This window comes from Misgurnus anguillicaudatus, chromosome 21, assembly GCF_027580225.2.
Source record: "Misgurnus anguillicaudatus chromosome 21, ASM2758022v2, whole genome shotgun sequence".
Classification (NCBI taxonomy): domain Eukaryota; kingdom Metazoa; phylum Chordata; class Actinopteri; order Cypriniformes; family Cobitidae; genus Misgurnus; species Misgurnus anguillicaudatus.
The window spans coordinates 7401262-7417500 of record NC_073357.2 but is presented as its reverse complement, the minus strand read 5'-3'; the positions used below and the strand labels follow the sequence as shown (position 1 = coordinate 7417500).

The window sequence follows — 16239 nt, the reverse complement described above, 5'->3', positions numbered from 1 at the left end:
ATTAGCATCGTGCTAAAAAGAACCAAAGAGTTTCGATATTTTTCTTATTTAAAACTTGACTCTTCTGTAGTTACATCCTGTACTAAAACTGTCGGAAAATTAAAAGTTGCGATTTTGTAGGCCGATACGGCTAGGAACTATACTCTCATTTTGGCGTAATAATCAAGGACTTTGCTGCAGTAACATGGGTGCAGCATGCGCAATGATATTACGCAATGCCCAAAAATAGTCCCCAGCTGATAGCAACAACACATATTAATTATCTTACCAATGGTGCAGGGAGAAATAACTTATGTTGCAGTAAATTAGGCAACTATTGGCACTTTTCCATTGCATAGTACCCCCACGGTTTGGGTCAGCTTACTTTTGGGGGCTTTTCCACTGGGTGCAGTACGTAGTCCCCGACACTTCTTTTAGTACCACTTCGGTTGATGTTCCAAGCGAGCTGAGCTGATACTAAAATGTGACGTGAAAACACTGTAGATCACTGATTGGTCTGAGAGAATCGCGATGAGCGTCATGCTAAACACAAGATTAGCTTTACCTTCGTGCGTGCCTCTGTGCTTTGCTGTAAGTTCCCAAACTCCCTTTAAGTGGTGAAAAAACATCTACAGGCTGAGAATCAGGAACACCACATCTGTGTTTCCCTGACTTGGGGGTTGTGGCGGAAAATCTGCGACGCACAGGTAGCGCGCACGGCATTTTTGTAAACCATGAGGCTCAGCGCCATGGGTGTTTGTGATAAATGCAATGTGCAAACTAGGGCTGGGCAAAAAAATCAATTTTCCGATTAATCGTTTTTTAAACGTGGTCGATTCAGAATCGATTCTCAAAGAGCAGAATCGTTTTTTTTTTTTTTTGTGCAAACATTAAACGTAAGATTAACGTTAATCAAATTACTAGTCTTCTTCACTAGATGTCACCCTCTTTTTTGCCTTGTGCGATGTTACCAAGGAACCTGTCATTCTTTCATTCAGAGCTTAAAATGGCGGTTTCAGGTGCTTCATCGACATTGATGCCACCTTCACATAAAAAGGAAGAGGTATGGAAGCATTTTAGATTTCGCAAGCAAGACGACAACGATAGTGTTGTGGCTTTTAATTTCTTTTTATTAATAACCCACTTGTAAACTTATGTTTGCTGTTATTTTTTATTAATAATATTTGTAATAAAATTTATATTCATTGAGTTGAATCGAGAATCGAGTATAAAAACTGACCTGAGAACCGGAACCGAGAATTGAATCAAGAATCGAAATGGAATCGATAGCTTGTGAATCGAAATTGAATCGATCTGGAACATCTAAATCGATACCCAGCCCTAGTGCAAACATCTATTTGTGGTGGTCAATTTTGATTTTGTGGCAGACGCTATTACGTGTATGATGTCACAGCAGTAGGCATCGCAAATATAACGATATGCCTATAATCCCTACCACTCTGAAGTGGTACTAAACACGAAGCCAAAGTGAAGTGAGCTGATCCATGGGGGACTATGCAATGGAAAAGCACCATATGTTACAAAATTCCAGCAACGTTGGTACGAAAAAGCGATTTTTATTTTAATCGCGCATGCGATGTGCACCCCTGTTTATTGCGGGCCATTCCCTCCTGTCAGGATGAAACATTCGCTGTATGTATAGTACAGTTTAATTTCATATTTAGTTAAAAAGAAATCTGCTAGATGAAATGGCGTACGATCATTGAGTCAGCCGAGAGAGTCTCAACATTACGCTTCGAACCCCGGTACTAATCACAGTTCCTGTTTCACGAGAAAGCTTGTAATCTATCCCCGTCCTCACTGACCTGCTCTGGGCTCTGCTGGCCCGTCTTCTGCAGGGCGATGATGGCGGTCCGGAGAGGGTAACCCCGCTCGGTTATGGCCGACAGCAGCTCCCTCTCTTCCGGGCTGAGAGCGGAGAGCAGCTCGACAGAACAGTCCAGGGCAGCAGCGTGGGAATTAAGTGGTCGTGATGGGGCCGGTGAACCCTGGGGCTGGAAAAAACAACAACAGTGGGTCAGAATACCCTTGAGAGATGAGGGCAGGAAACACAATACTGAGAAAATTGAGAATGAAAAACACACTGTCATTGGTAAACCGTTTGACTTTGGCTTCATATCAAAGTTTTAAAATGCGTAGAGACTCATTTGGCAGATGTCTGTATCCAAGAGTGGCTTATAGGAGATTTAAAGTATTCAGTTTGTCAAAATGTGTCATTCCCTGGGTTCAAACCCATAACCTTGGGGTCACTAATGCACTTTACTGACCCAGGGAAAATGTTATTGCTTAATAGATAGTTGTATAGCTCAGGAGATTTGATGGAGTATTCAAGTATCAACTTAGTGTCAGATGTTTCTCCTAAAATTGTTGAAATAAAAATAGTATGGAGTTGTAAACTTAATGTAGATTGGTATAGGTAAAATGCAGTTTTAAACCACCTTTAATAGGCTCTAAACGATCCCAACATAAGGACATAAGGGTCTTATCTAGTGAAAACAAAATAAAAAATATGTACTTTTCAATTACATCTACTTGCGCAAACACAACCTTACGCATTATATAGTCTTGTCGAAAGGTCACGCAAGACGTATGCAAAACGCACACGTAGGGACCATTTTAAACAATATACTGACACAAAGACATGAATTATTATCATTCCACATACAACAACTTCTGAACAGTCCTCTTTATCAACACTTTTAAGCACAGGAGCGGTAGTTTCACATACATCATGAGTTGACCTTTCGATGTGAAGAATTCAAGCTCATGCTAGCGTATCACAAGGCTAGTAGTAGTGCAAGAATGGTTAATTTTTTGGCGAAAATGATGATCGTTTTGCTAGATAAGACCCTTATGCCTCGGTTGGGATCATTTAGATTTGAAGGTCCTGCAATTTGGACCTTCAAACTGTTGGGTTTAAATGAAGTACACTATATGGAGAAAAATCCTGGAATGTTTTTCTCAAAAAACTGAAAATTTCTAACATATGGTGTTTAGACTTAATTATTTTACCCTTTCATGTTAACAAAAATGTAACTATAATAAAAAAGTACAAGCGCCTTGCCATGTTTAACATGGTCATGAGTGGGAGATGATGTCATGGACACGAATAACATGCCGGATTAGACTGTCAGCACAGGCGTAACCTTAAATCGTAACTTTGCTGAGAAAGACATTCACCGGGTACTTCCGCCTACTAATCCAGACGAATTGGGAAGATTCCAGGAAAAGACTTAACACCAGCTATTATTAGCTGCTTCATCTTCTGAGACATCATAGAAATGTGAAAGAAGTCCTTCTGAGAATTCATTCATGTCTCAAATGTGAATGAAGATGCTCATGCAGTGCGTCAAAATCCCTTTCAGCATTAGTATTTTCAATGAACCTGTATGGAAAATGTTCAAGGCTTCTTGCTTAAAAGCGATTAAAATACTTTTATGGTCTTATTGGAGGCATAAAAGTTTAAGCCTTCTAAGGACAAACGTTTGGGGCATCAAACAATTGCAAAGATTATTGAATTTTAAACTTTACCAACATGCAAAAGATTTCATAATTAGATTAAATGAAAATAGAGAAAGAGTTGACTGGAGATGGATTGTCTGTGTTTGTACATAATAAAGTAATGTTGGATCAGAACTGGACCCAAATGATTAACGATTGCACAAGATGAAAAATGCGGTAATGTACAGTGATTTTCTTTATCATATGGCAATAATGGTTGCCATATATGGTAAATGTAAAGCTCAGTTTCTACAGTCTGGATAAATTCTTCTTTAAAAATTGTCCATAATTTAACGGAAGAAAAATGTTAACATGCTACGGTAAAAACCTGTTAACTGTGAAAAAAACTTGACATATACAATTAAAACTGTAACCGATTTAACAAAACCTTACATTTAATTTTACGGTAAAATGTAAAAATAAAATGCAGGGTTTTGAAAGTAAAAAGTGTGAATTCTAGAATATTTTATGGTGAAAATACCTATAATATTTAATAGTATTATACATACACTGTTAGACTTTTTATTGTATTTATGCTGTAACTGCCCCATTACAGTACCATAACTGTACATGTTTTTTACAGTATGATGCCTTTTCCGCAGTTCCATTTTACAGTATAATACCCTTACTGTAACCTAGTTTTAAAAGATATATTGCCTTGAAGGGGAATCGAAACCGGGTCGACTGTGCCGTAGGTCCGTAACACTAACACAGTGCCACAGAGTCACTTGATAAAAGTTACTCGTTACACTACCCAAGTAGTCACTCTCCCGACACTCAGAAGAGCGAAATCTTGGCGTCACTAGTGTTTTGAAGTCTTGAGGTCAAATTCAAATCTGACAGTCAAGCATTTATCCATAATCCCTTTCTTGTTTCTATGTACAATTCTCAATATATTATTTACACTGCTGAAAAACAATTACAATTTTGAAATTTGCTTCACTGCTAAAAGCATAACAAATAAAATGTATTTAATTTCGTATATATATTTTATTTTTCCATTTTATATGCTTTTATAACACTATTTTATGCAACTACAGTAGCACTACTGCTGTTGCTTTAGAGCAGTCTACTGTAAATTCAAAACATACAGTAAATAACTGTAAATTAAATGTTAATACCCATAAAGGGCGATTTATAGTGGTGCGTAGGTTCTACGCCGTAGCTAAAAAAGTCGCTGTTTATTTACATCCATCATTGCTGGTCTTCTCAAATTATACACAACAAGTTGCTGTTTCTTCTTCGTTTGTGGCTTAACTTGCAAAGCTTCTTCTTCTTTGGCGTTAGCTCTGCTACTGTGGTTACCCGCGTGGCTACTGCCTACCAGCGGCCTGCGCGCGTGTTTGCGCGTCGACGCAAAAGTATAAATGACAACAGACGCGAAACCTACGCCGTCGCGGCTACGCCGTAGGGCCTACACACGACTATAACGAGCCCTTAATGCAATGCATATTACATTAATGAACTGGAAAAGAAAATGATGGTATTTTACTGGGCATTTTGTGGCAAGTAACTGTAGAAATTACAGTTAAGTCTAACAGTGTATGAAGAGTTTGGTTCATATGAAACTGCAGTTGGTTTGTTTTGATTTAAGCCTTCATAATTAAAAAAACACAATAAAAACATGATAACATAATAATAAACATGTTTTGTCAAAAATTTAAAAACAGAGTTAAAACAAACTCTTTATATATACTTTTAACGGTGAAAATGGTAAAAGATCATTTCCAAAATTCCCTGTGTGATTCTTTGCATTTGATATTTCATTTAAAGCAACACTATGTAGTTTCCATGTAAAAATGACTTACAGCTCCCCCATGTGGTTGAAAAGTGCAACAGTCCCTGGTATCAGACACTCTTCTGCAGGCAGGGGGAGGGGTGGGGCTGTGTGCTCTACCCTCCACCGCCACTTTCAGAGTGTGCTTGTAGCAGCTAGGAGGCTGCTCAGGTTGCAGCAACAGTACAATTTGTCCAGTTAAAAGTTCTTCTATCACTGAAATAATTTTAGAGACATTATTTAAAGGTAAAAAAACTACATAGTGTTGCTTTAAATAATTTTGTACATTAGGGTGTTTAATGTTACATTGTTTATTATGTTGTTTATTTAATGTTTATAACATTATTTTCATACTCTATGTTTGTAGCTAGTCTATTTCAGTGAGGCCGTCAGGAGGTGTTCCTAATTCTGGTTGTCCTACAAACAACTATAAACAAATAAGTAACCATACTCTCAGTAAATGACGGATAGCGTGAACTCCACTGCTTCACTCTCATTGGTTGTCGCTCCCGAAAGTCGCTCGTCATTTGCATAAACTTGAACTGTTCTCAGTTTTGTCCCATAGCTGGACACGCCCACTTTCCGAGGCCAACGGTCGTGTCGCCGGAAATGCCACGCGTCCACCAGTGGCGGCTCGTGACTGCTCATCCGAGGATGCGCTAATTCAAAATAAGTGTTCGGATTGTCACGTGTGTGGTTCCCTTTTCCAAAATGTGTGTCCTGCGTGTCGAGAGATCCTGTGTGCATTACGTGTTTTGTCAAAATAAGTGCCTGCTGCACACGCGCCAAAACAGTTTATGATAAAAGAGACGCTCACGTTCACTAAATACACGCTAGACACTTTCTTAACGGTAAACTCTGATTACGCATGAGATTATGCAAGTATCTGGCAAACACGAGCGTCACTTTTATACTCTTTAGACTTTAGACGCGTCTACAGCAGGCACTTATTTTGGCATGACACGTGACGTGATGCACACACAATCTCTCAAAGCGCCAAACACATATTTTGAAATTACAAACCATACACATGACGGGCTAAATACATGTTGTGACGAACTTCGCATCGTGCGCTTCAAAAAAAGAAGTCACCAGCCGCCACTGGCATCCACTGAAATTAATGAGATCGCGCTGCTAATGTTTTTGCCCCAGTGACAGCTTGTGGCCATTTTGTGACCATTTTTTCTGAAAAAAGTGTACCAAATGTATAAATGGGATGTAAAATGCACTTGAAGAGACATGGAATAATTCGAGACATCACTTACTTTTAGGTGGCACATAGGTGAATGTGAGACTGTCTTACCTTTGGTGTCTCTTTGTTGTTCCTTAGCGAAGAAATGCATTCAGACGGCAAGCAGTTGTTTGAGGTCATAAAGGACACGCTTGGATGTCCAGCAGACCTTTGGGTCCTCTGAAGATTTATTTTGGGCAAGTTAGTCTTGCGGAGAGAAGATTGTCGCACGTTCCCCTCACGCTGAGTGCAAGGCAGCTTAAGGAAATTTGATGATCCAGAAGCGCTAGAGTATTTCTTTCCGCCCTGTTTGCATTCATGATGAGTAGCTCCATCTTCCTCAAATTCTTCATCTTCTGAATCAGAAATGGCGTATTTTACTCGGTCCTTCATCGCGCGGTAATGGGCCGCATTTAAACTGCGGCTACGTGGACGAGGGTTGGGCTCCCAGAAGTCACTGCTCCAGCGGCTGGCTAACCTGCTCTCCTGAGGACTGCTGAACATCATCCAGTAGGGTGGACAAGTGGCCGATTGCTCGCGTGAAGAACGTGGACAGAGGGTTCGATAGCCGCTCTGGAGACCCGTTAGGACCCAGTTCTCCAGGCTGAACACGTACTGTAACATCAAAGCACACAAGAGACTTTTTGAGGAAAACATTATTGGAAAATTATGATCATTTCAAGACACTTTTGCCTCGGATGGGATCGTTTGGAGATCTTTGAAGCTGCGTTAAAACTGTAAACTGTTGAGGTCCACTATATGAAGAAAATCCTGAAATGTTTTTCTCAAGAACTTAATTTTTTCTCGACTGAACAAAGAAAGATGACATGGGGGTCAGTTAGTAATCAGATTTTATTTTATGTGGAAGTGGAATATTCCTTTAATTTAACTAAGGCCTAGCCCTGGCTTTAGCCAAGCCTTGTCTGTCTAGACCACTGTTTATATTGGTAAGGTCCTTATTTAGGTACAGATGTCTGGTATCACTATTAGTACCTTTGATGAATTTATTAGGTGCAAATGTGTACTTGTTAAAAGGGTACTGCCCCAGTGACAGCTTGGGACCATTTTTTGACCATTTATTTTCTAACAGTGTACAGACTAGAAACATCAGACTACAAATATAAGCATTGGTAGATAAATTACGCATACACAGAACTATGAATATGTGACCATGGACCACAAAACGATAAAGGTCAATTTTCAAAACATTAATCTGAAAACTGAATAAATAAGCTTTCCTTTGATGTGTGGTTTGTTAGGATAGGACAATATTTGGCCAAGATGCAACTATGTGGAATCCGAGGGTGCAAAAATCCAAATATGAAAAATCACCTTTAATGTAGTACAAATGAAGTCCTAAGGAGCACACATTACTACATTTTTATATAATTACGGTAGGATATTTACAAAATGTATATGGACCATGATTTTTACTAAAAGGGGATATATCATTAAAATCAGATTTTTTCATGTTTAAGTGTTATAATTGGATCCCCAGTGCTTCTATCAACCTAGAAAATGTAAAAAAAGATCAACCCGGTAACTTAGTTTTGGTAAACCATTCTCTGCAAGCATGTGAAAAATAGGTCATTAAAACATGACACTGCCATTTCGTGCTCATAAAGGACACCCAAAACGGCAAATTACAGCATTAGTGTTTACGGTAATTTCGCACACGTGCAGCATTACAATTAGTGTATACGGTAATTTCGCTCACGTGCAGCATTACAATTAGTGTTTACGGTAATTTCGCTCACGTGCAGCATTACAATTAGTGTTTACGGTAATTTCGCACACGTGCAGCATTACAATTAGTGTGTACGGTAATTTCGCACACGTGCAGCATTACAATTAGTGTGTATGGTAATTTCGCACATGTGCAGCATTACAATTAGTATATACTGTAATTTCGCACACGTGCAGCATTACAATTAGTATGTACGGTAATTTCGCACACGTGCAGCATTACAATTAGTGTGTACGGTAATTTCGCACACGTACAGCATAACAATTAGTGTGTACGGTAATTTCGCACACGTACAGCATTACAATTAGATACGGTAATTTTGCACACGTGCAGCATTACAATTAGTGTATACTGTCATTTTGCACACGTGCAGCATTACAATTAGTGTGTACGGTAATGTTGCACACGTACAGCATTACAATTAGTGTGTACGGTAATTTCGCACACGTGCAGCATTACAATTAGTGTGTACGGTAATTTCGCACACGTACAGCATTAAAATTAGTGTGTACGGTAATTTCGCACACGTGCAGCATTACAATTAGTGTATACGGTAATTTCGCACACGTGCAGCATTACAATTAGATACGGTAATTTCGCACACGTGCAGCATTACAATTAGTGCATACGGTAATTTCGCACACGTGCAGCATTAAAATTAGTGTGTACGGTAATTTCGCACACGTGCAGCATTACAATTAGTGTATACGGTAATTTTGCACACCCACAGCATTGCAATTAGTGTATACGGTAATTTCGCACACGTGCAGCATTACAATTAGTGCATACGGTAATTTCGCACACGTATAGCATTACAACTAGTGTGTAAGATAATTTCGCACACCCATAGCATTGCAATTACTGTATATGGTAATTTCCAAAACGTACAGCATTATAATTACTATTTACTGTAATTTTTGACATTTACAGCATTACAATTATGGCAATTTTAGCATGTTATAATAAACTATATATATGGGATTTTAAGCTAAAACTTCACATATGTACTCTGGTGACACCAAAGATTTATTTTACATCTTAAAAAAGCCTTGTGAAATGTCCCCTTTAATACCTTAATGATTTTCTACATAAAAAATGTATAATAGTGACCCATACAATGTATTGTTGGCTATTGCTACAAATGAACCCATAGTTTAGGGCTGCATAATGATTAATCGCGACTAATCGTTTGCAGAATAAAAGTTTTTGTTTACATTATATATACGTGTGTGTACTGTGTATAATAATTACGTATATATAAATAAACACAGATTTATGTATAATTTTAAGTAAAAATATATTTATATGTTAGGTATTTATATATAATATTAATTATATATAAATATAAAAATGTATATATATACACACATGTAAATATTTCTTAAATATATACATGCATGCATGTGTGTTTATTTATATATACATAACTATTATACACAGTACACACACTTATATAATGTAAACAAAAACTTTTATTCTGCAAACGATTAGTCGTGATTAATCGTTATGCAGCTCTACTATAGTTGTGACTGGTTTTCTGGTCCAGGCTTACATGAATGCAGTTTTTTTAAGCTAACTTGCTTGAAATTGTTCTTATATAGATTCAAACTGCTGCAGGTCTTCTACTGTAAACCTTTGCACATGACTCTATATTTGCAATTAATGCATGTTATGAGCTAACATTACAAGAATCCCACTGTATATTAGTAACATTTGTCTTATCTGCTTGTATCCGCATTATGAATCATGGAAGACCGCAAAACAGATGTGAAAATGACAATATGCACCAGCCAAATATTACGCAACGACTTTTATCCCATTCAAGTCAAATCAAGCGTGCAACGCTCCAGGGCAGGTACTGAATGTTGTTTTTGGACACACGTAGGAGAAATGACGGAGACTTTAAGTTCTGGACGTACCCATAAAAGGTGCGCATGAGCTCATTTCTGATTAGATTGTAATAACCTCAGATAACAATGTGTTTTCTTTGCAAATACGACACAAACTTTGGGGAATTTTATCTACAGTACTAATCATTTAAACAGATAACTGAAGCTTTTGCGTTTACAGAGACGTAATCATACTGTATTTTAACATTGTAGCAGGACCATGGCTTCATGTTGACTGTAAAACCGGCGTGCTGGATAGGTTATACATCAGTGTGATTATACAGCGCTGATACTGTGATGACAGATGGGAATAGGTTAGAGGTTGTAGGGATACACTTACGATGAGAAGCATGATACAAATGTATTTTCCTGTGACCTTGACTGCGCTCAGTGAAAACTGCATTTAGGTCTTGGTAAGTTACACTAAACCTAATGCACGTGGCATGTATTATTTAACTTGAATGGATCAAAAGGCGCAAAAGGTCCTGGGTTTGAACCCATGGAAGACACATACTGATAAAATAATGCATACCTTGTAATGCACTTTGGATAAAAGTATATGCCAAATGCATAAAAGTAAATTTTATGAATGTAAAGTTTTTAGTCATGGCTTCAGGTTTACATTTTGACACTTTTTACAAAAACTTTACAGATTTCATCAGTATGTGTTAGTGGTTGAATGTCAGACCTCAGTGTCCTGCAGTATCTTCAGGTAGTCAGGTAGAGTGATTTCTGGAGCTGTGATGATCTTCAACTCCTCCTGGCCTTCCTCAAGAAAACCAAGAGGGATTTTTAGGGACACCCCATCCAGACAGGACATTTTACACCAACTGAAAACAGAAACAGCAAATTAAAGGGCACCTATTTTGCAAAATCCATGTTTGGACATAAATGTGTGCTGGCAGTGTGAACACACCCTCTCCTTTTTTTTATCCCTATTAGCAGTTTTATTACAGGGTTCCCACACACTTTTCAGGTCCAATAACCCTCAAATTCAAGGACTAAATGTGGGGACACATTTCAAGTAGGAGCAAGGTTACATTGTGTTACCTTTTAAGATACATTGTTACAGTTCCCTTTCGAAGGAACTCGCGCTGCGTCACTGCGGTGACACTTTGGGGACGCCTCCAGGGGTAAGTGTGTCTGAATGTGAATATCAATTCAACTACTGGTGAGGCTTAACGACAAAGACAGGGTGACGCGGGAGTCAGGAAGTATATCGCTATCTGAAATATTGCCAAAGACGGCGTTAAAGGGACGCAGGAAGTATGGCAAGGGAGACGCAGCGCCTCGTTCCCTTCTCAGGGAACAACAGTTATATACGTAACTCGAGACGTTTTCATGTGTCAAAAACAATTATGCAAAAAAGCATTTTGGAATGAATCAACATTCACATACAGAAGATATAAGCATTTAAAGCGAACAGTTTAACACGTGTGCTTAAAAAGTCTAGAATTTTTATGATATTATCCTACACTACACAGGGAATAATATGGATTTTTTGCATAAAATAGATTCAAGCACTTTCAATGACCTGTATCTATGCATGTTTATTTTCAAAAACTTCCCAGGGCCTTGAATTTTTTTCCCCAGATTCAAAAACTTTCAAGGATTCAAGGACATGTGGGAACCCTGTCATTAAATATGCCATTTTGATTCTTTTGTTAATGTGATGTCACACTGATAAAGCCCCGCCCATGGTCACTGACTAAATGCTTAATGTTACTCAAAAGTTTTTTGATTGTTAGCATGTTGTAGCACCATTGGGGCTAAAAATACAATCGTCTCAGACCGTATATAAATGTATTTTATACTGAAAGCGCTCTTTGTCTGTTGGTAAGGAAGTGAGGAGCTGTAGCTAATTTGCATTTAAAGCTACACACACGAAACCAGCGCGTTTCTGTTCCCACCCACGTGCTATAATAAACTATATGTGTTTTTTTTTAGCTAAAATTTCCACATTCTGGGCACACCTGAGATTTATATTACATCTTGCAAAAATCAAAACAAAACAGTACCCCAAAAACGAAAATTGTCATTATATACTCTTCCTTGTGTTGTTTTTAAACGTGGTGTTTGAGTTTCTTTATTCTGTTAAACACACAAGAAGATATTTTGATCAATTGTGGCAAGCACACAGTTGATGGTACCCATTGATTTCCATAGGATTTATTTTTCCTACTACTGTATGCTTGAGAATGTCATCTATCAAAATATCTTCTTCTGTGTTTTACAGAATAGACAGAATTTCCATTTGCGGATGAACCGCCGCTTTAAATCTGAAACTTTTGTTTTATGAGGATATATGGTGATGACATCACAGACAATACAAAATTTTCCCCTAAGTCGTTTTTTCAGAAAACAGCTAATTTCCTTAGTATGACTGAAACTTCCTCTATATTTGTTTACTTGTTACAGAATCGTAAAGAGACTCGACGATTAGGAATTAAAGATCAGCAACCAGCTGACCGTCTCACCACCTGATGTGTCGGACACATGCTCTTTCATAAGTAAATACCTGTCCACGGTGTAGTTTTTTCCCAGATTGCAATGGTAATGAGAAACGGTCACTTCAACAGTGAGCACAACACTAAGTTCAAACTTTTAGTCTTAAGTATCAAATCCAGGACGCCAGACCGTCTGCTGACGTTCATTGCTTCAAATCTGATCTAACATGCTGATCTATACACCTTATTCACCAGATGGTTGGAGATCTTCAGATTGAGTTGGTCTTACCAGCCAGATGCTTGATAAGCTCTTAAGTGGTTTTGCTTTATGTGAAGGACAGAACAATGGAAAGTTCAAGAAGCCACAGTATTCAGTCTAAACCAAGAAAATATCAAGAGGAGAGATTCAACTACAATCATACAACAATTAAAAGACGTTTTTAACAGTGCAGATAGAAAACCAGAACATACAGAGACTCGTATTTGTTTAGCAATGGCACATCCCAAATCCATAGAAAAGTAGTTAAATGCAAAATAGTTTTTAATGCATTTCTTGTATAAAAGCATGCAATCACACTTGCATATAAAAGTGCATCAGACGTGCTGTTATCACGGCTTTGATTTGTGTGATTTTGCTTTATTAGGTTAGACTTATAGACCCTTTTACAATGCACGTGATTAAATAACAGAAGTGGTGGTGTTCCCCAGTGGTTCTAACGTGTTAGCAACTCAGAAAGTTTATTAAAACGGTTTCCCAGCATCAAAATGTCTTCTTGTTGCATTTGGTATCTACCCACTTTTTATTTGGCCATCTGCTAACGTCTTCTATCCACTCCACTATAGACGGTTTCATCAGACGCACGTGCACTGACGCGATACACGTCTGGATCCGAACTTTACTTCTGGATTCGGTTTTTTTTAATGGTCTGACTAGTTGCTAAACTGATCTCTTGAACGAATGCCTCGTCAAAAATAACAAATGTTTGTGTTTCCTATGTAATCTATGTGTTGTTTTTTTGCTTGTTATATAAATAAACTACGTTTAAAGAACTTTGTTGTTATTTATTCTTAGCGGAGTTTACCGGAAGTTACGTGCGGACCACGACAGCTACTTGTTTATGTTGTTACTGCTGAAACCATCTATAGTACACGGATCTGGAGCTGTGTTGAAAAAGCTGATAAAGTCAACTTTTTAAAATAACTTTCACTGTCTGTGTTGCTTCACTGTTGATTCTTGCCATATTTCCGTTGCCAAGATGTGCGTGCATATACTGCCTATCACATCATCATTGTGTACAAACAGTAAAAGGGTCTATACCTTGTAATTATATAATTAAGTACCGACTAATAACAATTAACAACATTAGGAATGCACCGATGTATCGGCCTATAATCGATTATTTAGAAACAGACAATGATCAGAGCAGATTATATCCTGGCACTCAAAATGGGCAGAAAAACGCATCAGAACTCATGCTGTGTGATTATTTTAAATTGGGTGAGAATAGCATTACCCTTCGAATTGCGCAAATTGAAAAGGCACCCAATGGAAACACGAAAATTTAGCGTAAACTCTCATATATCCCCCAAAAAATTTTTGTACATGGGTAAGGTGGTTTTTTAGGCAATTCGAAAAAGAAATTTATTTCAACACTGCAAATGAAAACAGTTTATTTTCGCATAAAAGTGCGTTAAATTATTAAATATAGCACGGTATGTTGGTTGAAGACAGAATCACCGTACGCAGCACCATATGAAGTCAAACACACCCATTATCATGGTTTTTGGAACGTCTTATCGCAAGACAACAAAATTACGTTTTAGTCGCATAACATCGGTTAATGGAAGTGCTGTCATTTCGCAATATATTTTGTCAATGTTTACAGTTAAACATTTGATTTTTACCGTTTTGGAATCCATTCAGCCAATCTCCGGGTATGGCGTTACCACTTTTAGCTTAGCACAATCCATTAAATCTGATTAGACGCTTAGCATTGGGGGTAAAAAAAACCCCAAAAGTTTTGATATTTTTCCTATTTAAAACTTGACTCTTCTGTAGTGACATTAGTCTCTTCCACACATACAGTCTTTACTGGTAATTTACTGGTAAATTGCAGGTAACAGGTCATGTGTGAACAGAACCTTTCCGGTAAATTTACCAGTAAGACAAGTTGTACGATTACCAGTAATTTACCGGTAAGCGTTATGTGTGAACGAAAAATATAGGATTACCGGCATTTAGAACGGACGACATCAGACCGCGCTGACAGATCGGGCCAATCAGAAAGTTTTTTATACAGGTGACGTGTTTACCCCCGAACTGTTTACCGACGTTTCCACACACATGCTGCTTAAATGTCAAGCACACCTGAAGTTAACATCCACATTTCTTCACCAAAGTTGTTTAAAACAGCTTACCATCTCTTTGGCATATTGCCGACGTCCTTAGCACACCATCTGTGAAGCCTAATGTGCAAACGTAGGATCCGTTTGACGCCGCCTAACGCAATTTGTTTGGTCACGAGCAACTTCGCGGCCATTTGCCACAGATGTGAAAACAACAAAATACGGACCGTGGATATTAAGTCATAACCCGCCATTGTTTACAAATACAACACGGACGGAGCTCGCCGGCTGCGCGCCACAGGTAATTTCTGCTTTCCCTCCGAGTTTACTGGTATTTTGATACTGATGTGTGAATGATGTCTCACTGGTAAAAAGACGGAACGTCACTGCATGTGTAAACAGCACATTTTTGTATTTACTGGTAAATTCATTCTGGTAAATTCATGGTAATTTACCAGAATTACTGTGTGAAAGAGGCTATTGTGTACTAAGGCCGACGGAAAATTAAAAGTTGCGATTTTCTAGGCAGATATGGCTAGGACTATACTCTCATTCCGGCGTAAAAATCAAAAACTTTGCTGCCGCAACATGGCTGCAGCAGCCGCAACGACACTACGCAGTTCCCGAAAATAGCCCCCTGCCATTGGAAGTTACCAAGGGGACTATTTTCGGCAACTGCACAACATCACTACGCCTGTCGCAGCCATGCCACAGCAGTGTCCCTTTAATGGAAACGTAGCTAATGACAACAGAACTGCAGTTTGTATTTCTACACTTCTAACATTATTTGAAAAAGTAGTAAAAAACAAAACTGTCGGTATCTATTCGGTATCGTTAGATGTCATATTTGTCACAGAAATTTTGTATTGATTCAACCAGAGTATTTACTATAGGGTTAGTCGCATGTAATTATTACTATACAAAGTACTTTATTAAGTAAAATGAACTTACGAAAACACTAAATTATAAACATTTACATAACTCACACGAAATTTAAGTTATTAGAACAAGGTATTGAAAAGTATTTCTATTAAACTACATTTTCCTCTTATAAATGCTTACAAACACTACATCGGGAGTAAAAAAGTTAAAAGGTTTACCCACCTGTCTCCTGTTTGTTTCAGTGATGAGCTATGTAGTGTTATAGTGACTCTGTTGTTTTAGTCCTCACAGAGACATGTGTGTTAATTACATTTGCTCCACTAATCCAGTGACAAAACACGTTCTCATTGGATGTTCACCTGACCTGGTCACACCCCCAGAGGAAGAAAGCACCTACACCCATTTACAAACGGCATTAT

General features: G+C 38.1%; 1 protein-coding gene across 2 annotated transcripts in view; it reads right to left on the bottom strand.

Annotated features, from left to right (window-relative positions):
• The window catches only part of ubap1lb (ubiquitin associated protein 1-like b), a 26362-nt gene extending 10194 nt beyond the window's left edge, over positions 1–16168 (bottom strand). Inside the window, exons 1-4 of one of the 2 annotated variants that reach the window (XM_055183852.2) lie at positions 16043–16168; positions 10834–10975; positions 6582–7124; positions 1806–1994 (exon numbers count right to left, since the gene is read on the bottom strand). In XM_055183852.2, the coding sequence (XP_055039827.2) occupies positions 1806–1994; positions 6582–7124; positions 10834–10965 (864 nt within the window). In that variant the 5' untranslated portion in view covers positions 10966–10975; positions 16043–16168. Of the gene's footprint in view, positions 1–1805; positions 1995–6581; positions 7125–10833; positions 14457–16042 lie in introns of those variants that run through there. The other variant, XM_073858966.1, reaches the window with a different exon arrangement.
• Between the last annotated feature and the right edge of the window lie 71 nt (positions 16169–16239).